This window comes from Lutjanus erythropterus, chromosome 1 (genome assembly GCF_056507025.1).
Source record: "Lutjanus erythropterus isolate fLutEry1 chromosome 1, fLutEry1.hap2, whole genome shotgun sequence".
Lineage (NCBI taxonomy): Eukaryota > Metazoa > Chordata > Actinopteri > Lutjaniformes > Lutjanidae > Lutjanus > Lutjanus erythropterus.
The window spans coordinates 19,111,445-19,135,166 of record NC_139317.1 but is presented as its reverse complement, the minus strand read 5'-3'; the positions used below and the strand labels follow the sequence as shown (position 1 = coordinate 19,135,166).

The following is a 23,722-nucleotide window of genomic DNA, read 5'->3' as shown; positions in this document are numbered from 1 at the left end:
ATAGATATGACTCAACACACCCTGCTCCTTCACCTACTGTAAGATACACAGAGTGAGTAGATGGAATAGGCTGACTTAGTGTTTTCTTTGAATTAAGTATTTGTATCAGGGGCTGTGTATTGGTTTGATTGCCTCAAATGAATGTGTGATCCCAAAGGATGATGTTGCTAAATATTAAAATAAATTTTTATTTAAATATTGTGTGTCTCATGTAATATATAGAGTAAACATAGTAGAGCCTGTGAAGGGGGTCTTACTTCTCAATGAACAATACACACAGAAAATAAAAGATTTACATTTATTCTGTTGACACCGGTAAAATCTAAATTCAATTAACATATTTAAAAAAGATCATTCACAATCTTCACCTCCAAATGAATAGATTACAGAATATTCTGTGGTACAATTTGTTTGTTGAGTAATGTTTTATGCTGAGAGTCCAAGAAGATTAACGGAGGCTGGAATGGAGGATTTGTGATAAGAAAAACAAACAAAATCAATATCAAAGCAAATTTATCTTATAAAATAATCACTTATATAAAAAAAGAAATACATTTTCAGGCTTGTTGTTTGCATCATTACTGAGCAATCCAAGTCTGAGGCTAAACAAAACCAGACATGGACAATCATTTCAACACACATTCTGTTTGCCCTGTAGCATGCACGGCTCCTCTCATCGTGGCTGATCATGTCAACACATGATTTTACTGTCTGATTTTCTTCTCCTGAGCTGACCACAAAACTTTGCAATGAGCCATTTTGTTAGCTGTGTCCAAATGATCCTCAATAAAAAACCAGAGGCACATTAGATTAAAGGCCTGTGGTTATTTTTCTTTGGCACACTTCAAATCTCATCCTGGACCGAAATCTCTTTTATCCAGGAAAAAAAACACCTGAGGCATGATCTGTGTCCCTCCCACCGCACTTCTCTCTGCAGGGTGCGGTCCACCTTAACGGGGGTCATACATGTTGGCCAGTTTCTGAAAGCGTGGTCCCCAGTCGTTGAGGTAGTCGTAGTCTTGGTCTCCATCAGAGCTGCCTGAAGCGATGGAGCTGAGGCTGCCTGCCAGTGAGCCCTCGCCCTCATAGTCATAGATCAGAGCTGTGTCATATGGAGGCACGTTAGGATCATTGTCTGCAGCCTCCAGGCCCTGAGGGAAGAAACATTACACACTTTTTTTAAATGACAGGGGCAAAGCAAATTGTTGGTAATGCAGTTGTAATCGTGAATAGATAAAATATTTTAGATTTAGTCTGAAAAAAGCACCTGCACGCATAAATTTGTGAAAAAAATCAGTAATATTAGCAGGCTTTCAGTCAGAGACTCTTCGAGGTCTCAACAGGTATTAGGCGAATGCAGCAGTACAAAAGGTTAAACACTTGTGTCAATCAGGTCAATTTGTGTGGCTAGACACGAAAATTCACAGACAGAATACACAACAATAGAGATAAATGTTATGCAAATATTTTCTTCATTCAGTTTGATAATCTGTAGCTCAATCACCTCAGCCAAGTCTTATACTGGATGAGTGGTTTTTTTTCCTCTAAAGTGTCACTGGATGGAATAACATCCAGAATCCTAATTTAAAAACACTACTGTCATCTAATACTAGTAATACTGACATTACATCAGATAGATAACATCTCAACTCAAATTCCCATTGCTTTTACTTCTTGGAAAATGTATTTATTTGCGACCGCCATCACAGAAAGGATCATGTATTAAAAACAAGGATTGTATTTGTCCCTCTCACTTTTAAGGTTTGATTTATTTACCAAAATCTGACTTTGGTCTCACATATCAGGCTACATAGAGGCCATGGATCTGCTCTCTGAATTGGTTGAAATTACACCTCTGCATGCTTTTTGGTAAAAAAAAAAAGTAATGCAATTATTTATAGCCAGTATTCTCTTAAAAAGACACTACTGAACATCAGTCAAAGCCAACAGTTTGGTCTGAGACTGGGGTTATACTAGTGGCTGCTAATGAAGACTTGAGCTGTCAGCCTCAGGCAGGGATGAGCGACAGGCCACAGAGGTGTCGTATGCTCACTTCTCCACACCCCAAGATATTTTTCATTTTCAAACGTGTAGTCTTCAACCCCAAAATGATACTTGAAGCAATTTATCAAACTTCACACAGCTTCCTCTGGTGCCACAGAAAGCTTCAATGAACTTTTTTTCACATATGCAGCTGTAAACCCAAGACCCGTAAAACAGATTTGTGTGTAAAATCAGTGGAGTTTCCCTTTAATTCCACTTAAAGTTTCACTTAAAAATGAAAAAAAATAAGCATTTAGTGTATTTTTAAAGTGATCCCCACTGGAAATATAGGCATGGTCAAAACAAACTTTTAACATCATCAAAAAAACACATAATGCCAAGATGTAGTTTTCCAGTGTTGGTCTGTCTTTTTTGAAGACCTGTCAGTAACTTTGGGAGTGATTACTGAATTTTTATGGTGGGTATACCCTTTTATATAACATCAGATTATGGTTGAGGGCTTTAAAATACACTTTCATGATGTATTTTAGGTCAAACTGTGTCAAGGTAGAAACCACTCACATCATTGATGTAGTCCTCGATGTCAGTGGGATCTGCAGGAGGCCTCCGTGGGTAGGTGGGTGAGGGCAGGTTATGTGGGGCGTCCTTCCTGAGGGGCTGCTTTCCTCGAGGAACACCGCAGCCTGGGTAGTAGGATCCCGGGGTTGAAGGTGAATCATGTGGATTCCACAGCAGGTCGATGTTGAAGGCGTTCTGCAGGGCGAGAGGCCACAGATTGACTCTGCATGTGCTTTAAGAATAAATAAACGAAAAATAATGGACTGGACAAAAACAAACTTAACAAACCCACAATAACAAAAGTGGATATGTCGGAATCTGTGGTGAAAATGGAAAATGCCTGCGCCCACACTCTATAATCAGCATCTATTTTAGTTTGACCACAGGATCGTGTAGCCTTACCTCGTCCTCCTCGCCGCCTCCCTGCTCATCATAGTTGAAGACATTGTCACGGACGTCGTCCTCTGATTCCCCGCCGAGCAGACCTGTTCCTTTCTTGATATGGTGTCGTCTCCCGCAGGTGGTCACCGCCACAGCCAGGAGGAGCAGCACTGCAATCAATCAGAGGGAAATCATCAAGTATTCATTTATTTATAAGTATCGTTTGAATGTAACAGGTGGAATTTAAAAGAGCTGGAAAATCAAAGTGGCTTTATGAAGCAAAACTCCCGAGAAATAAATAAAAGTAGTCCTTTGAAAAACATCCTTATTAAAATAGATTTAAACTAATTTATTTATTGAAATATACTGACTCATTTATGTATTTGTATTTACATTTATTTATATATTAATTACATTTATTTATATCAGGATTTATGTTGTATTTCAGACATATTTATTTATTTAGTTAGTTAATATTGACTTAAATTGCATTCCATAGTTTTGCAACTAGTTTTTGATAAATCTGCAGATTATAATTAAGTGATCTTTTACAAAAATCATGGAATAAATAGTGAAAAATATACATCAAAGTCCAAAGTTACATCTTCAGTTGTCTTGTTTTGTGGAACCAACAGTCAATAATCCCAAAATATTAAATTTACAATAATATAAGACAGAGAAATGCAGAATATAATCATACATGACAGGCTGAAAACAGCAACTTTGGGGTGATTTTTGCTTGAAAAACTGCTTAAATTACTGTGGATTACTGCTCTACATAGTTAGTGTATGACATGACAGTTTTTGCCTCCCTAAATTAGATATAAGAAGGGTTTGTGATTATTTGTATACTGACCTCCAAAAAAGCACACCTTTCATAAGTCATTTATATCAAGTTCTTTAAAATGTAGTTTCACCTGTTTTAAGAATCATCTTAACAAAAAAGGAATATCTACTATGTTTTTGATTTCCATTTGAAACGACTGAAAACATCAGTTTAAATTAGGGTCCTGTTTGCTTAATTCTTGGTGAAAAAAGGTTTTGAAAGAGACAACCACGTGTTGAAGACGAGACTTACACAGTAGGAGTGCTATACTGGCCATGATGATGATGAGAGCGATGAAGCTGATTCCCACACTGGATCCAAGGATAGCCCCTGCCTCAGACTTACAGTCTCCAAACGAGTCACAGACACACACAGTGATATTGACCTGAGCGTAAGCACCCAGAACTGGACTGCCAGAGTCTGACACCAACACTGTGACCGCGTACTCTCCTGCCTCCAGCTCCACGCGAGGGCGCAGCACAGCGTGAGTATCTGCAGAGGAAAGGAAAACAGGGAAAGGAGTGACTTTAGGAGATTCATTCGTTCACCTCTTCCTCCACCTTCACCCCCTGATGCTCCTGCCTTACCGTTAACTGGAACAACAGTCCAGTTGACTGACAGATCGTCGGGCATTTCAAAGGTGAAAGGTGCAGCATGCGGAGGAAGGTCTTCATCCACGGCAGACACAACCAGACCAGAGCCCGTCCGGCTCGCCTCCTTACATACAGAACCACTCAGAGGGAAGAGCTGAGGGGCGAAGTCATTGGTCTCCGTCAGTGTGATGACCACTGTGGCAGTGGTTGACACACCATCAGCATCTGCATGAGAGAACATACATACACAGCAATGACACGTTAAGTTACAACAGCTTATTCAGTGTTTATGTCTGTCTCACAACACTCATCTTTAAGTGCAAACAAGTCACTTAAATATTTATCTTGTCCTGCCTAGCAGGTTTTACACCTCTTCTAAGAAAAAAAGTGTTAATTTCACCTGTTTGGCAGATTAAAGCTATAGTTCAGGTATGAGGTACTTTTCCACAGTACCAGTGTAAGAAATGTACTGCTGTGGACAGGGTCAGCAGCAAAAAATTCAATACCAGTTTAAGTGTCTGCTGTATTTAGAATATTTTCATCGCTTAACCTTTCTGTCAGACAGCCTTTTCCATCGAAAGACTGCTGCTATATGAGCCAAATGTCACTCTCTCAGGCTCCTTTGGCAAAAACAGGAATTTTACCTCGCAGAACATGAGACCACTGCTCGACTGATTAGCTTGTTTTTGTTACTGTGTGACTATTGTGGTGAATCTGAACTTAACATTTAAAACACCAAAGTCACACAATAACAAACTGTACGAGAGTGTAAAAATAAGACTGTGAAAACAGTCCACGACCAAGACCAAGATAAATTAGCAAAAGTTAAACCTTAACAAATTTTATGGCTGAAACTTATTTACTTACTTATTTATACTTAGTAATGTTTGTAGTTTGATATGACAAATCTGACAAATTGTAGCAACAGTAACATGCTAGACTGCTGTTCATAAGGACGTACTTGTTTGAGGACATTGTTACAAAGTGTGGATGTAAAAGTAAGGAAACATAAATTTAGGAAGCACCCAACAGTTTATAACTGTATAAATAGTTCTTGCATGATGTACAAATTAGTCTAAAATATCAGTCCATCTACTGCAGGTAATACACTGACCAAAGATAAATACCTCATATAATTCTAGTTTAAAAAATTCAAAACTACTCCTTTAAGTAGATTAACTGACCTGTAACCTTGACAGCAGCATTGTAGATGTTGTTTTTAACATGTGGAGAACGCATGTTAAAGGTTCGCCTGGTAGAAATGTCTCCTGTATCTTTGTTGATCTCCAGCCACCTCTCAGGATCTCTGATAATCTCATACCTGCCACAGAGAGCAGAGTTAATGTGACAGACACACAAACTCTACTATTAATTTAATCTCATTCTTACACACTTAAACATTTTCTGAAACACAAAAGTGCTCCTGTGGTTTTGATGCTGTATCATACCTCAGGTCAGATTTATCAGGGTCGTAGGCGATATTGTTTTTCAGTAGCGTCCCAGGAGCCACAGACTCAGGGACCACAATCTGTATGGGGTCCTCCCTGAAATGTGGAGCTTCATTCTCGTTCACAACAGTCACCACCACGGTCGCCGTGCTCACCGGCAGATTGTGAACCTTGTTGCTCAAAGGATTTAAATTTTCCACCGTCAGAGTCAGGACATACTTATCCTGTGCTTCAAAATCCAAAGGCTGCAAGACAAAACAGAGCAGAGAAGACTGTTTGTGGAAGGATGATAAATCAAGATATACATTTCAGTCATTTCAAACTAATTTAATAACTTGCATATAATGTAAAGAAATCCAAATAAGCATCTTTGTCTGAGTAACTGGTAGTTTAAAACTCAACCACAAGAGGGTGTTGTTGAGTTGTGTCTGAAGGCCTCAAAGCACATTTTGACTTTGAAGGGAAATACCTCCAATTCTAAAAAATCATTACATTAATGATCAGATCAGTCAACATTTGTGACAAACAACTTAAGGGAAAAACATTAGTGAAGAGGGATGTTTTTTATGGATGGTTGGCACTTTAAAAAACTGACTGAACTGTCTTGGAGCACAGAAATAACTTGATGTTGTTGCCTCGTAAAACCTTGTCACACCAGCTTCAGCAATGGTCACATTTCATTTTGCCAAAGGTCCTCAAGCTCTCATTTGTGGATGGAAAACAAGTTTACATTCACAGCAACGTGAATATTATGTTATAGGTGTGTAAAATTCCAGTAATTTCCTAATAAGTTAATAGTCTGGGTCCTAGAAAGATCCAGTTAATTGGGAAGTAATTATAGGTATTAAAAAAGGTCTCTGCACACCTGAATGTATAACAGGTGTGTCAGAGGAAGATCCAACTTAAAGAAAACCAGAAAGACTCCCGCGCACTGTCTCGCTTTCTGCTGATTTATTAAATATCCAACGTCTTGTCAGTGTGCAGGAGTCAGCTTGTATATAGCTTGGTCCAAAGATGTTCTGTACCAAATTTGGTGTCAACTGCTTAAAATTTATTGGAAAAGTGGAGAAAAAAAACAAAACAGATTTTGAAAAAAATTAAAAATCACAGCAAATCAATCTAGACACAAATAGACGTGGTTTGTATTGATAGATTTGTCGGGTCCCACAGAATCCAGTGTTTTCCTTTTTTGCTGAGGCTTCCAAAGGTTACAGGCCAAAATGTAAAGGTTTGTTGTTATAGTGCCACCATCTGACCAAATTGCACCAAATTTGACTGCACTGCACTCAATACTACCACCAAGTGTGAAGTCAATCAGATGAATGGTTGTTGAGAAAATCAAACGCACATACAGACAGACAGATGTGACGACTACAGGCGCCACATGCAGGGCCTCTTACAAGGACGCAGATTCCTTACTTTATTGTTAAATTCATCACTGTGACTTTGGATGTTTGGCATGACTCCAAACATTTGATCTCCCAATATAAATGGATGAAACCACAGACACTGTCGTCACTCTAACATTTAGCCACAATGTGTCACCCCGCCCCCCCCTCACTGTACCTTCACCACTGTCAGGACGCCCTGGTTGGTGGCAGGATCCGTACTGATGGCGAAGTGTCCATCAGGGTTGTTGGAAATGAAGTATTTGGCCTCCCAGTTTCCTGTTCCACGATCATCTCTGTCCGTCACGTTCACACGGCCGATCTCATAGTCCTGCTGGTTCTCCACTGCTATCATAGTGTACTGCAGGCAGCACATACAAAACAACAAAAGATTCAAACAATCGTCTTTGTTTTAAATAGCAGTTGATGATAACTGTCTTATGTTGTTGTCTGAGACTCACCAAGTCAGGGCTGAACTGTGGGGCGTAGTTGTTGATGTCAGAAACATTTATGATCGCCACGCCTTCACTTGTTAATCCCATACCCCCCATATCAGCAATCTGCAGCTTTAATCTGAAACTTTTCACCACCTGCGACAGAATACAGCACATTTCAGTGAAATACACCAAACTATTGCATTATGTTCTACAGAAATATACATCTTAACCTCAACCTGTATTTTACCTCTCTGTCCAGGCCCACGTCTCTCGTGTAAATGGCTCCTGTCTGGTTGTTGATTCCGAACATCGTCTTGGTAACAGCGTTGGCAGGAATGCTCTCCTGGCCAATGATAGAGTAGCTCAGAAAAGCATTTTCTGTCATTGGGTCATCTGCATCAGTGGCTGACACTGACATCACTGACGTGCCTGCCAAAAATAAAAGAAAGCTTTGATCAGCTGGAAACATCCGTCAGAATGAATTGTGGATATGTATGTCATTATGTGCTGAGGCTGCAGGACTTCACTGAATTACAAAGTAATTAAAGCATTTAACAGTCCTAAAGTGCACTGTTCTTGGATTGGAAAGACAATGTGCCTTTCTATAGGTGAGAATAATTAGTTCAATGCAAATCAGTTTATTTTAAGTGATCCATTCGGTGTTAGTTGTGATCTGTTTTGCTCTGCCTTTTTTCAAGAACAGGGTAACTGTGCACAAAATAAAAAATAGAAAGTGCAGCCACTGATAAATGCCATCCAGCATTTGAATATTTTACTTAAGGATGCAATAACTAAATTTATTTTGAGGCAGTGTGAAACTATTATATATTTGATGTAAGTTGATTTGGCAAACTTGTTAAGCTGAGTTAACACTACAGGATTTTAGCCTAGATTTTCCACTCGCTGTTTGTGGAGATTGTTGACAAAAGTCACCAGATCAGAGGCAAATCATGAATGATGATCACTACGTGTGAACTGTTCAAAGATGTGATCTGAGAGCTTAATGTGAGCTTGCCAATGCCTTGCAGCCGCCTGAAAGATATCAAGCAGGTTTGAATTCTGGTTGTGTTGGGAACTGGTTCAGGAGCCACGCAACAGCTATAGCCAATCAGAGCAGGGAGGAGAGGAGTTGAGAAGGAGAGATGGGGAGGGAGAGATGATAGAGCGGGAGAGCAGCAGCCAGAAAAGCCCATATATATAAAAAAATAGCAAAAAGTAGCAGTTACAGCTCAAACTTGCAAACCACAATGACTTTAAGATTCCCAATTACAAGACAGAAGTTGTGTCAGTTGAACAGTATAGTCAACGGACGATTTTGAAATTCATATAGTATGACTAAGACATTAACAAGTAAGTCTAATATCGACACTCTTTAAGCTCTGTTTTGGTCTCTACCAACTCCTGAGGGAACTATTGGGCTGTCCAGCCGCCAAATGCTCCATAATGTTCACCAGCTAGTCCCTAACTTTGTGTGTCTGCTGAAAACATTTGCCCGCTGTGTCTAAAAGTGATGCTGGTGAGAGTGGTAAGAGTGAACCAAAAACAATCGCAGGCTGTAAAACCAAACCAATGAGCTGAACAACTTTAAAACATTCTGTGGGAGCTAATTATTTGTCACCATTCACATACACACTGTCAGGTGATCCACTGTTATTGTAAAAATATTAATTAAGGCAGCTTTAAGCAGTTTTACAGTGTACTGTAGTTAAATGACGCTGAAACAAACAGACAGTTATCAAATAGTAGGAGTTATACTTCAGTCAAAGCTACTTTATAAATATTTGAAGCTACCTCATGAAGGAAATTAAAATGGCTCAAGAAGGAAAAAAAATGAAAAAAAAACTGTAATACAGTATATAATACATGGATGTACCTGGGACTGAGAACTCAGAGACAGTGCCAAAAAACTGTCTCTGGGTGAAGGCAGGTCTGTTGTCGTTCTGATCCAGGACCACGATCTCTATGGTGGTAGGATTCTCCAGTCTCTCTCCACTGGGGGAGAGTGCAAAGGCTTTCAGCTGCACACAAACACACAAAACACACACAGACACAACAGACAGGCAGCTTAAGATGAATGCAGGTATTTGATGTAGCGTGAATCTCGGTACGAAGATGGACAGATTTTTAAAATGACCAGCCACTGCAACAAATTAAGAAAATGAAAAACAAAAACAAACATAAGAAAAAAATGGGCATATTTTATTTTGATTTGCCTTTAATATTTTGTTTAGGTCCAGTGTTCCTTGCAGCAAATTGAATTTATGTTAATTGAAGAGTCTTCTGGGTATTCTGCATTGAGATTGAGAAATATTTATAAAGTATGTCTAATATCTTTCCAAAACATTTCTCATCTGTTGTTCCTTGACACAACTAAGACTAGAAGTTCAAAAAAATACTACATTAATTATTCCAAGGGATATACATGAGTGTTCCCTGGTATACTCTTGTTAGGGGCCTGCTGTACACAACCTATGATGGACATGGCAGAAAGAAATGTGCAGGATGTTTGCTTCAGCTTTTTGGGTTACATCACAGTCATCTGGCCCGAAACATTTTGAAGTCTCTCCCTCGTTGCCCATAAAGGCCCTCAGAAACTGACCTCTGGCTGTTTGTACTAGCATCTGAGACACTGATGTATGCTCAAAGACAAAAACATGGACCTGTGCTCCGAGAAACGTGACGTAAGGTCGCGTTGAGTGCACTGTAGTTTGTGTTAAGTACTTCTGTTGATTGTGCTTTAAAACACATTTGAAGTGTCTGGCTGATTTAAAGTGTAACTCCTGTAAAGGCTCTCTTACCGTGAAGGAGCTGTATTTCTCTCTGTCCAGCGGCCGCTTGCTCCTGATTACTCCTGTTTTATCATCAATCTCAAACAGATTCTTGGGCTCCTGGTCCACCCCGGGTCCCTCTAACTTGTAGATCACCTCACCTGTGAAGATTTTGTCTGATTTGATCTAGACAAAGAGAGGAGATGAAGTGGATGATCATCAGGGGAAGGTAGGGGCAGGATTGTAAAGAACATGTCGTAACACCAGATGTGAGCATGTTGACAGTCAGGGACCTTGACACAGGAGTGTTTAAGCTCACAGAGGTCTTTGACATACAGCAGGAAATGAGATTCTGGACTAATAATAGCAAGGAGTCTATATTTTATGCATTTTGCATTCACTTTCTTTGACATATGGTCTCTGCTGTGTTTTCATCACCATGTAAAAGTGGCTCAATATTTCTCCTTGTACGGCAGGATTTATACACTCACTGGTCGTCTGTAACAGCCTTAACACAACATTTACATTTCACATGTCTTTTAAACACTGTGATGAAGAATTACAGTCATCAGTGCAAGGCTATATAGGACTGAGTTTAACTGGGTTCAGTATCGTTTAGCTCCATAAAGTCAAACAGTTACAGTCAATCAGCCATCAGCTCATTCAAGCACTTGTATGTTGAGAAGAAAAAAAACAGCAATAGTAGTCTAATTTTCATCATAGACTATTACATACATACATTATTATTCATATGGAAAAGAAATAAGAGTTTTTCACTGCCTCCAATAATAAATGTTAATGTTTTACACATATGCACCTGACTATTTTTTTTAGATGGACTTGCAAAATTGTGAGCCAAGAATTTAAAGAAGAGCTATTCTATTCTAATAGCAAGCACTGGGAGTTTGCGGGCCACACAGAATACTTTGTCAATCAATGGCTACGAATAACTCTTATAATATAGGCTTATGTTAATAGATATATTCATCTGAGCCCTCAGGAAACTCGCCATGATTTGGCTTGCAGTGCCTCTTCACTTTGCATTTTTTCATCACTGCAATGCATCTGTTGCACAATAAACACAGCAGCTGTCAGTTCATTCACTCTTGAATTGCCAGTTTACACAATAAACTTTACATCTCACAAGACAATCCCATATTGGTTCAGATCATACAGTCTATGGTTTAGATGTGTCGAAGTGTGGCCGCATGAAAACATACATATGAATTTATGCTGAATTTCTGATGTATTTAGCCAGTAAATCCACCGAAATCTGACACCCTGCACCTTTTATGTGCCATTGATACCAGATATGACGCAACAATTATCCACTGATGAAATTCTACTATCAAAAGCTTTAATTTGGCATTTTTACCTGGACAAGATCTTCAGGAACCTGCTTGCTATTCTCCAGCACTCTGATCGGAGGGATAATCCAGTCCCTCTTCACCCTGACCACCCCTCTGCCTCGATGTCTCCACGGGTACAGAATCCGAGGATGCCGCGCGTCCTCATCGTGATGAGGTTCTGCAGAACTCCACACCTGAAGGAAACAACAACAGCATGGGTCTCACATAAGAAAGTCACAGGAACATACAGTCTCTCACATTAAAACAATAACAAAGGTAGTAGTTTGATGGATCATTCGAATTATGTCCAAGAAAAGAAATCATGCTCACAGATGAGGTTATTAAAGTTTTTTTCTCATTACATTTAGTCACGTTTGCAGACTTCCTTCCTCACTCTCTGATGTATCCCATGTTTTCCTGGAAGTTACAGCATCTAGCGACTAACAGTAAACTAAAAACACCTTAATTACAGATTTCTCTGGGCTTGATAATTGTTGGAAACAGTTGGGATGATTTGAGTACACAGCTCAGCCAAACTTTTTTTTAAATTTTAAAGGAGTAATGTTATATATTATACCTTTAATTAGACATTAACACACATCCAACTCCATTAATCAGACAATGCGATATAATGCATGTGAGCAAGCTTGATCACAGGAAGTGCATTTTTTAATATATTTTCCTCCATGGAAGACACACATTATGTCATTATAGACATTTGCAGCTGTTTGAATTGATGTCAGGAGTCTCATTCAGGGCTGTAACATTCCCAATGGCCTGAGGGAACGGCTGCATGTTAGCTGTGGCACTGAGGCTACAGTAATGTGGAATCCATGGGATTGTCCGGAGCAGCTTCAGGTTTCACACACTAATACAAGTCTTTGTCAGCCTCCTTTGATGTGGGTGCAAATTCATCTCAGGACGAGGAAACACAAACACTCATGCTCATTTCACAGGCCCTCATTCACCACATTGCTGTCTTGACTACGTTCACACACACACACACACCCACCCACACACAACACTCCCACAACAGCTGTCGACTATGGATTTAGATCCTGTGCTTTCCCACCCGCATTCCCGCTCACACTCACAAATTCCCCTTTATGCTCAGCTCTGCACCTGACTGGGAGTTTGGGGTCACCTTACGGATCCGCTCTGCTGTAGGAATTCCACAGACACACTCATATATACGCGTTCTCTCACACACACACACACAGGCTGACATGCATGCAGTAACAAAACACCCACCCACGCATATATACAGTACACACATTTCCGTAATGTAAGTTGCTTCCGTCCTCTGTGGGAACTCACTGGATTCAGCATTATATCCCAGATGTTCAACAGCTCAAAGGCACAGTCCATAGAACCAGAGATAAATGTGGATGTCTTAACCTGCCAAAAAGTTTTGGCTGTTTTTTCTTTGTGTTTTCACTGAAATATAACTCCATATCGATTTATAGCCTGTTTCAATAGATTTTTATGTGAACCATAAATAAAGTGGGGTGATTAGTAATGAGTTATGAGAAACGTGAGTAAAATAGTATTTTTTTGTGGAACGAGTACTTTTCATGATCCTTTATTAAACTGTTCTTTTTCTCTACTCAGGTATATTTTGAGCCAGTATAATTTACTTTTTACGTCACCACATTTTCCATTTGTACCTTTGTTACAACTTGCTTGCTCTGAATCTTTTGACGTGATTTACATCTTGTAACCGCGATGCAATGATGATGGAGCAAAACCCAGAACAAGAGGCAGCTTCCAGCTACAATCCAGGGCGCTCTTTTTATACCAAAATCTACAGACAAAAGTCACACAGGGACTCCCTAAAAACTTGTATTGTAGGTTGCTGCTTCCAATTAGCACCATTCTGTCATGCTAATGTTTGAATGTCATGACATGTGCCCCATATCAGTTGTACTTATTTTTTTGTGGGTTACTTTATTTAACAACCTGCATGCATCTTTGTAAAAATGCAGACCAAAAATTATGAATTAATTTGGTTTAATGAAAATGAGGAATTAGTCTTAATAGCACAGTACAGGAAAGTTTTACTCCTAAAGCTTGAAAACTTTAGCAAACTAGAGTGAATATAATACACAGAATACAAAATTATTTTATTTGATTAATGTCAAGTATGAAAGCATGCAGAGTATACTATTCTATGGACATGGAAAAAAAAAAAATAATTACTCCAAAAAGTGACGATGGTGGGCTTCAGACAATTCATAAAATTTAGTTTGTCTAAAAATAAAAAGATGATGAAAGCGGTGAAAGGTAATTAATCATATGCCGATATTAAATCATGTCAATGCTTTGTAGGCACAACAATTGCATTGCCACTGAATATTAAGTTAGAAAATAAAACATTTGCCCAATTTAATGTGACTTCCTGTAAAAAAATGTGTCCACTTTTGGTCTTCCATCCAAATGTAGATACAGATAATTTTGCTGGTCGAACAGATAAAGATACAGATACAAATAATGCCTCTGTGCACCTCCAGTAACTAGTGGTGTGTTGGGCTTTTAAATTGGTGTGCGTAATCCCACCTTCAATGTTGGCATCATTTTCATAACTGCATTAACTTGTGGTTTGAGTAATTTATTAACAGGTGCTTTTTTTTTTTTTTTTACTTTAACTTGAGTAGGATTCTCAAACACAGGTTTTTTCATTTTTACTTGTACTTTTACTTGAATATAAATTTTCTATCTGCTGCTGTACAAATACGCTTAATGATGGATCAGTGGGTAAATTTGTGAATATTTTGTGAATGGCCAGTGATCCTTGCCCTGTCTCTGGCTGGGTGATCTGATATCCTGATCCTCTGGCACGCTGCTGGACAGTGCAGAGAAGAATGGCAACCATGGCTGGCATGTGCAGGCCGAGTCAGAGGGCAGGCTAATCTTAGCCTGTTCTATATTCTCGACCCCTACCTATTTAACTTTATGTAGCCATCGTCATCTACACTCTCACAGAGATGTTTACACTCACATTCCAGCAGAGCATGTCGCCCGCACAGATTCATCCTGATAGCTGCCATCGACTTAAAAACATAAGACTTGTGGATGTATCAGCTCTCAAACTTCTGTTGGCATAGCACACATTCTGCATTGCTACTCAAACCTCAACATCAATAACAGCTGCATCACAGTTGCATTTCCAAGTATAGCACTTTCTAAGTTTGCCTGGTTTGTAGACACTTGGGCTAACATGATCACCTTTTTCTGATGCTGAGAATGCACACACAGGGAGGTGCAGACTGGTGTGAGCCTCAATACAAATTAATCAAACTTATGTACACATCATCACACAACTCTTCCCCAGTTCACGATGCTGTATTCACAAAATGAACAGGGAATTCAGTTAAAGAATGAATGTGTTAATGTTAACCACAGGGTGAACATGACTGAGTGAAATTAGCATAATCCATTACTATGAAGAGATGGAAGAGACTTGAATAAACTGCGTGGAAATGTGAACGAGCAAAAATACAAAATCCAGGACGTCTTGCTTATTATTAAGTGATGCAGACACCATGATCAAGTGAAATAATACTATAAATTTATACCTTTATGGACACTAGGTCTTCAAGACTTAGAGCTGATACGTGCATAAATGTTGACACCTCTTAGTTCAGCATGCACACATTTGATAACTAATACTATTGTGTAACTAATACTACACAATAGTGTTTATTGTGCAACAGATGCATTGCAGTGACGAAAGAATGCAAAGTGAAGAGGCACTACAAGCCAAATCATAGGAGTTTCCTGAGGGCTCAGATGAATATATCTATTAACATAAGCCTATATTGTAAGAGTTATTTGTAGCCATTGAGTCAGAACTACAAATGCAAATCCCATGATTGTGCTGAAGTCAGGGGAACACCAAAGTTACTGGAGGACATCAGCTAGGGTCCATGAATGTCTGTACAAAACTTCACATGGTTAGTGAAACTCTGACCTTCTAGGAGAAGCTGCAAGCACAGTTCAGGGATCACCAATGTCATGGGACACGTCGTCTGGACACCATGGATGTCCACACCAAATTTCATGGCAATCCATCTAATAGCCGTCAAAACAAGTCACTTAAAAAACACAAATGTCAGCATGGAACTGTGGGAAAAGTCTGGGGATAATTTAGGTCAGCAGAATTTATCTTCTGTGGATTACTAATGTTTATACAAAATTTCAACTGAATCCGTCCAGTAGATATTACAGTCTATAAAAAGTAGTGGACCGACAGACAAACAGACTGATCAGCTAACTGACAGACCAAAATCAGCCTCTCTAGAGCCACAATGCTAGGAAAAGAGGATTTTTAACCATTTTACCCACTGATGATTAAAAGACTGCATTAAAAGATTTGTGATAACTGATATTTCTCTTGTAAGTGTATACTGTAAGTAAATCTTGCTCATGGAAACAGTAATTTAATATTATGATGGCAATCTTGTTTTGTGTGTTTAGTATCAGTGGTGATCTATACATCACACTACTGATCAATTGATCATATACAGTATAAGGACGCTAGAGACAATTTAATTGAATTTGGTGAATAAAGCAGTGTGTACTGGATTAAAGGTCTGCTACATGTTTTTTGGGATAATGTGACCACCTTGACATTCACATTTATGCTGTACATGAACTAACAGCAGTAATGTTGAAACCACAACAACAACAAAGTTTTTTTTTCAGAATATAAAACATTAATGAGTCAGAAAAGCTTTCAACATTCGCACACTTCCTTGTCTCATCCTGCGCCTTCAATCTGAATTCAACACGTCACTTTGTTCTGCACTGTGGCTCCACCAAAGTATCTGCCTCTGTTTTAATGTTTTTACCAGACCAAGATGCGGTAACAGCAAAGTGTCATGTTACCAATTAGACCGATGAGTGCCTCTTCTGACAGGCTGAGCGATGACACCACACACAGATTAACTGTTTCAGAGGCTTTTCCCAGAAACTTTTACAGCCTGGCCTTTCACCTCAGGCCCTCACAGGAGTATGGACAGCTTGTTTCAGGATGATATGCCCTCACAGTAAGAACCGTTAGGCACTCTGCTGCTGAGGAGTGTTTACGAGTGCGAGAAAGTTCGATTTCATCTCCCTGATGGTGGCTTTGGAGAAAGTAAGTGTACTGTCACAATGAAAACAGTATTCTGGTTCATTTCAAAGACTTTAAATCAAAGGATGTGCACTAATTCACTCTCTGTATCATAGTCAGATTTTGAATCTATATATAAAAATATGAATGCAATCTTAAATGGATCATTCGAATAGACCCTGTAATGATGTCACAGCTGTATTAATAAAAAACTAATACAAAAACATAATGCATTAGGTTCTCCGATAAGTAGCATTTCCCAAGTAATGTTATTTATAGTTACACTACATACCTACATAGATGAGATGAGTCGGGTTCACATATCAGCTTCACTCAAACAAATAGTGTAAGACTAATAAACACACTAACATACATGTAACTGTAAACTTACTTTCCAAGCTTTGCCATTGCAGAAGCTTTTTTAAATTATTGTGTTACACACAAATAATATACCCAGTCCAAACAGGTTTACAAGACACTATTATTTAGAAAAGGAGACCAAAAACCAGAGTAGCATCATAAATGCCAAATAATACTAAACAAATAAACCATCCTGATGTTTTTTCCAAGCTTCAGAAACAAAGGTACATACAAGCATTAAAATTAAAGTAGAATTCCATTCTGCCAGTGCTGCAACTGTGCTTAATTTGAATGCATGTTTGTAATTTTCAAGTGCTGCTATTTGGTTTTAATGCATGAACTATCACAGTTGCCTATCCTGTCATGTTATTTTCTAACTACCTTAGTTGTGGTGCATTTTAAAACAGCAATATTACAAGTTTAAAGTAATGGTATCATGTTTGGGGAATGTTTACACCACACTACAAATGTGGAGAGATGAAAAAGAAAGAAATGTAATTGTGATAAAACATTAAAAGCAGCTGAGTAGCTGTGTATCTCCATTAAATCTCCATTGTCCTGAGTGTCTCCTCTCCAGATATGTTTGAGTGGAACAGTCATTCCAAGAAAAGACCGTCCAGTCGAGAGGTGATGCCTGCAACATGCCTGACAGTCCCTTCGGCCACAGGGTCAGAGGTCACACAGGTGTCCTTGTGGTCACTTCTGTTACTGGTCCTCAGACACAGACACTCAACCAGTCAGTCACTGGTCCCACACCCTGACTCTTTGCTAAGTCATGACTGCCTGGCATGGGCATGGACACACTATTTATGGTGCCACTACAAGTGTGAGTCTCCCATGGAGCAGATGTCTGAGCTTTAGGAATGCTGAGCAAGGTTATAATATTAGACTAAAAATAAGGCTTTATAGGGGTGCAAACATGGAGTTAAAAAAATATAGAACAATGTCATCTGACAACTAAAGTGGTGGATTAAATTAAAGATAATAATTTCTTTACTTAATGTAGGATGGGGAAGGATCTTTTTGCTTGATTTAACAATCAAAGTGATACAATGAACTGAACTGTCCCTCGTCTCTACTGTTCTGGAAACCTTATACATTTTTGGAAAAAGAAATGTCATCAGACAGATTCTGGTATTTGGAATATGCCCGAACAAAAACACAATCTATTTAGAGATGCCATAAGTGATTCTGATCTTGGTCAAGCGAGCAACGCAGAACGACAGTATCCGATGCCTTGAAAATGAGATTTACCAACCACCTTTCTCCAAAATCGCTTCATTCAAACAACTCTACTGGACCCGTGGCTGGGACAGCAGCAAAATGTATTTAGTTATGTAGAAAGAATGGCCACCTAAAAAAAAATCAAAGCAACCAGACTCCTTTAGCAGAAGCAGTAGATTAGATTAGATCATTTCATTAGTTTCTTTGTGTTATTGTGCGAATTTGGTAAATCCAAATTGAAAATACCAATAAGTCACACAATAACACAGCTCTTAAAGTTTTAGTAGACAAAATAAACTTGCCAAAGATACCAGCTACATCAGATTGAGTTTGTATGAATGTAAAAATATTCAAAATCACTGTTACCACTTTCTAAAAAAATGCTTGTGTAGTGGCGAGATCATTTTGTATTAACTACAGTTCTTTTTTTCACCTCTCTACATGGGATAATTAACTTACTGGGGATACCAAATGGCACAAGTGACAAACCCATGTTAATATTGCTCCTGACATATTTTTGTGCCTCACCAATAAAACAACAACTGTCTCCACTTGGTCTTTCATGTCTCCGTCTGTGAAAAATAACGAGGCAAAAAAAAGGAAACTGACTTCAGTCGACTAGTTTTTATGACGTGGAAGTCGTCTCTCTACCCTTTGCTCCCACTGAAACCCTAGTCAGTGTAAAACAGCCTGCAGGTACCCACACCCAGCAGGACCTGTGATTCAGACTCTAAATCCTCTGACTGATTGTTTCCGATGAGTGAGACCTCAGCACCAGCTGGCCGCCGCTACACACTCTTGATTTGTACCCGATTTCATGGTCCAGGAGCGGCCCACTCCTCTTTCCGCAAGGGGGATTACAGAGCGGGACAAATGGCATCACGTATGCATCTGGGAACAGCTGTTGCTGCTGCCCACTCCTCACCACGGCATACGCCCAGCAGGCCCCACCACTGACCAGTTCAAAACAACACCAGCTTACTGGAAATGAAAAGAGCACAACTGAAAGCTATCGGGTGACACTGATCGAAGCCTTTCGATTAGTTTGACAGCTGCTGACGATTGAAGTAATTTTACTCTGACTGTTTATTTGTAAGAGTGACAGTTGTCTATATGTTTTACTTATGAAGCATGTACTAGAATAGAAGATATACCTAAAGTTTTTGAGTATTGACCCAACATAGCCACCTGCAATATTTGGGAATCACTGTACAAAGAAAATATGTGCAGTGATACAAAAAGTAAAACAGCAAATTATATTTGGTCTGTGGTTTCTTTCCAGAAATAACAGTTATCAGTTAACAGAAATGTTGTTAGCATGAAGACATTTGTCCTCTTCCAACATGGGGAGAAATGGAGACCGTAAAAGGCCACTATTAATTGAACTCTGCTCATTAAAGGAATATTCCACCAAAAATGTATCTTTTGAGCAGTGTTTGAATTAGACTGTGGTTTTCGGGAGCCCTGTTTCTCAGGAGTGGGAGGGTCCTGTACACATGCACATGAATACATGAATGTAAATGAAACAGACAGAAAACAGAAACATCGCAATGTTTTTTTAAGCTGTTCTCCCCAGAGAAACAACATAAATATGAACGTACAGTGGACAGGCAATAGTTCGGTTACTTTGTTGAACAGATCAGGTTGTATCTCATGATGATATTATGCTCAAATAAACATGCACATTGACACGGGCTTTACTATTAGCCTATCATACAGGAAAATATGAATTTATAGATACAGAAAACAAACAATTAAGATATTTTAGAGCTCCCTCTGAATTCCTCAAATGTGCCTTTCTGGGTAGCTCGCATTGCTTACAGTGGAGCCTGTAGCTCCCCTGTATTTCAGTCCCTGCTTTTACCACCGCAGTCTTGAAAGTTTACGGCTGGTTTCTCAGTGGCAGTTTCAATGTCTTCAATGGACAAAGTGTATTTTGAGATTAACTGGTAAGGGGGCTATTGGTCTGAATGTTTTGAGATGATTTAAAGCTCTTAATTTTGCTGTGATGTTGGCTTGCCATCGGAGCAAACTAACGCTGCTGTTTGAAAGAGTCAGATATAAGTTTTTCAGAGCCCCCGTTCAAGCCTCCATTGGGCTTTATGATTCATACTCGAAAGATAGATTTAATCAAAATTTCAACACAGTAAACAAGTTGGAAGAGCTGCTTTTTGTTATTTGGTTATCACCCGTATCGGATTTGAAACACCTCTGGCATTTGAAGGTGCAATTTAACCGTGTATCAGCCTCACTACACAGAGCTTTAGTAGTTCTCCTGCAACTTGAAGGTTGTGCTTCAGGGTTTACAGGTCTTTTAAGCCACTGACATGTTTATTTATTTATGTTTATATAAACGGTAATAAGTAAAATCATTATAAGGACCTGGGGATTTCACCAAAATATCTTTTGTGAAATGTCACCAGTGGCTAAGGTCTCACTGTGACAAACTGGTTTTCCTTGTGGCTGTGTCACTGATCAATCACTTCTGTGTTCAGATATATTTTTAGTGATTTTCTCCACAATCAATTTGCCATGGAATACGAAAATGGACCACAAAAGCAACATAAATTCACTGTAAAGCCTTCCACTCGCACAAACACTAAAACTTTGCACAATTTTTTAACAACTGACAAGATCAGAGACACTTTGCTGATCAAGAAGGTCTGAATTATTCATTTTCACAGCAATATATGTAACATCTGCAACATTTACGATGAATTATTGAGCACAACATAGCAAGACTTGGAGGCCAACTCACTCACTCGCCCTCCCAACCTGGGCTCCATTACTACTCCAAACACAGAGAAAGACTGATGGTGGTTGGAAGTGCTGTAGGTAATACGTCAGTTTACATTGTCATCCATTTTAGATCCCACCATGGCGTCCGCTGACAGCAGCTACTAATGATGCCCTGAGCCCTCTGTACACATCTGGAGTCTCGTCCTCCTCAAAACACTTCATCATCCTCTTTCCAACGGGGATGAAATGTTTAGATCAGCCACAACCTCTGATTGCAGAGCCAGTTTAGTGCCTCTATTGATGAAAATCAGTTGATGTTTGGTTGAAGACATCACTCAGGTAAAAACATAAACTGTATGTTTGAGGAGCAGGGCAGCTGAAGGCCAATCTCTACCCAGCATCACTCTGAAGGGGCAGGAAGTGAAAAGTCTGGGGCTGTAGGCTGAAACTAGTTGCATATTACATGGGAAGAGAGTGGGGCAGTGCCACGCAATACAACTTAAGAGCAAGTGGGGGACCTTAACAACAGCTTGTACAATCCATACAGTGGGTGGGATTGGGGGGGATCGTTGTGGCCTAAAATGTCTGGTTTTAGGGCAGCTTTTCAACTTTTTCAAAGAAATTGTGGGAGCAAATGAATTTGCAAAAAAAAGTTGTATTTTTTTACATTTTTTTTTGGATAATTTGTTAAAAATCAAAGGCAATTCCCAGCAAGAATGAAACCACACTGTGTTCTGAGTGTTTCAAGTAATCTTACCAAAAAGCCTCAGGCCCCAAAAAATTCTAACAAAGTACACTTTATTTCTAAAGTGCACCTCAAGGGTATTCCACAAATAAGAACAATCTTTTTGGACCTTTAACTTAGTCAAAGCAGTGAGCACAAATTTATAAAATATAAAGGTGCACAGACCATTGATAAATGTCAATAACAATGAAAAACCTTGTGTTCTTTTCAGTACCTTGGACAAAAAAAAAACAAAACAAAAAAAAACAAAAAAAAATTGAGTCAGTTCATTGAGATGTACACGTGTGACATTTGTGTTGGGGGCTGCTATGATTGGTGGAAGTTGTGGAAAGCTACGATGATTGGTCAAATTTGTGGAAGAGTTGCGGTGATTGGACAAAATTGCAAGGTCATGCAAAATCGGCAGGTGAAACATCGCAAATTCCTGGTGGGACTGATAGAGTCAAATGTTAAACAAAATCAACAGCTTAAGCTTATATTGTCTGCAAAACTTCCATTAGACGCCGCAATCAACTTAAGGACAACTTTATATCTTTTTTATTTTAAGTCTCCCTTCATCCGCAGTCAAGTGGACACTGAATATAACACATAAAACCACACAGACGTTCTTCAATGCTCAAATAAGTAAGTGTATTTTGTGATAGTAAATGAAGAGTCCGAGGTTTAAAGACGTAATTTGGGTACTTTGTGATGAGCACAATACTTTTTCAGAATTTCTTGCCATTTTATAGGCTAAACAATTAATGAAAATAACTGTTAACTGCAGCCCCAGTATTTTGTCCATTTTAGTCGACAGCAGCTATAAAGAGACACTGATTTTTCTTACCTGACAAAGCAGAGTCCCCAGCACAACGCACACCATCAACATCCGTGTTGCCATCCTCAGGACCTGCACTCAGAAGCTCAGTATGAAAAGACCTCAGATGACTGAATGAGGCTCCTCCAATAACGACCGGGCTCCTGAGCGGCTCTACTGGGGCAAAAAGGCCAAACTCTCCAACCCTGTCCCTCTCTTTTCTTCTTTCTCTGTCCTCTTGCACTTCCAGTCTCTCTCTCTCTGTCTGTCTGTCTGTCTCCCTCCTTTCCTCTCCCAAGCGTTCGTCTCTCACAGCTCCTCCCTGTCCATGGCTGGGGTATGTCTCACAGTCGTGGGGTAAGGGGCTAGAATTTCAGCAGCAGCCCTCCCATGTACCCCAGCACATGTGCTGTCACTCACAGGCCGATGAGACAGAGAGAGAGAGAGAGAGAGACAGAGACAGAGAGATGAAGAGGGAAGCAAGGCAGCTGTTGGTGGTGTGGACAGAAAACAGTGTCTTCACTGGTCAAAAGTAAGTAAACTTCAACACTTTTCTGAAAAATGAGAGACACAAAGCAAAGAAGAGAAAACATAAAGAAAGTTATGGTAATATGTAAACTCGGGACACATGCAAAGCAGAGAATATGAAATTTCAGTGAAATAATTGTCCAAAATCTTAAGATTTTCAGCTTACAATGATATAAAACAGACAAGCAGAAACAGAGGAAACAGATATAAACAGAAGCCGAGACCAGAAGAAAAAGAGTCAATTATTAAACAATTAAAGGACCAGTATGTAGGATTCAGTGACATCTAGCAGTGAGCTTGCAGATTGCAAACATCTCATATCTCCCTCCCCCTCCAAACATGTAGGACAAACATGAAATGTCTTATCTAGAGGCATGGATTGGTTTGTCTGTTCTGGGCTACTGTAGAAATATGGAAGTGCAACATTGGCAGACTTCATGGAAGTTGAGCCATGTCCTCTGCTGA

The 23,722-nt window shown here is 39.3% G+C and overlaps 1 protein-coding gene across 1 annotated transcript; it reads right to left on the bottom strand.

Moving 5' to 3' along the window:
• Positions 1-284: 284 nt before the first annotated feature.
• On the bottom strand, positions 285-23,155 carry cdh15 (cadherin 15, type 1, M-cadherin (myotubule)). The gene is made up of 14 exons (XM_084715886.1): positions 22,760-23,155; positions 11,779-11,946; positions 10,434-10,589; positions 9,509-9,653; positions 7,883-8,064; positions 7,660-7,788; positions 7,377-7,559; positions 5,811-6,055; positions 5,547-5,683; positions 4,357-4,587; positions 4,022-4,261; positions 2,965-3,113; positions 2,566-2,757; positions 285-1,151 (listed from the first exon to the last, which is right to left on the bottom strand). Exons 1-14 carry the CDS (start codon positions 22,811-22,813, stop codon positions 951-953), a joined length of 2,412 nt encoding a protein of 803 aa, XP_084572012.1. The 5' UTR covers positions 22,814-23,155; the 3' UTR covers positions 285-950.
• Positions 23,156-23,722: the final 567 nt, after the last annotated feature.

Bases quoted from the DNA above. Each gene is read 5' to 3' on its own strand.
- cdh15 (XM_084715886.1), bottom strand. From the start codon at position 22,813: ATGGCAACACGGATGTTGATGGTGTGCGTTGTGCTGGGGACTCTGCTT. The intron at 7,789-7,882 runs GTAAAATACAGG...ATTCTGTCGCAG, and splicing joins ACGTGGGCCTGGACAGAGAG to GTGGTGAAAAGTTTCAGATT. The intron at 4,262-4,356 runs GTAAGGCAGGAG...TTTCCTCTGCAG, and splicing joins GACTGTTGTTCCAGTTAACG to ATACTCACGCTGTGCTGCGC.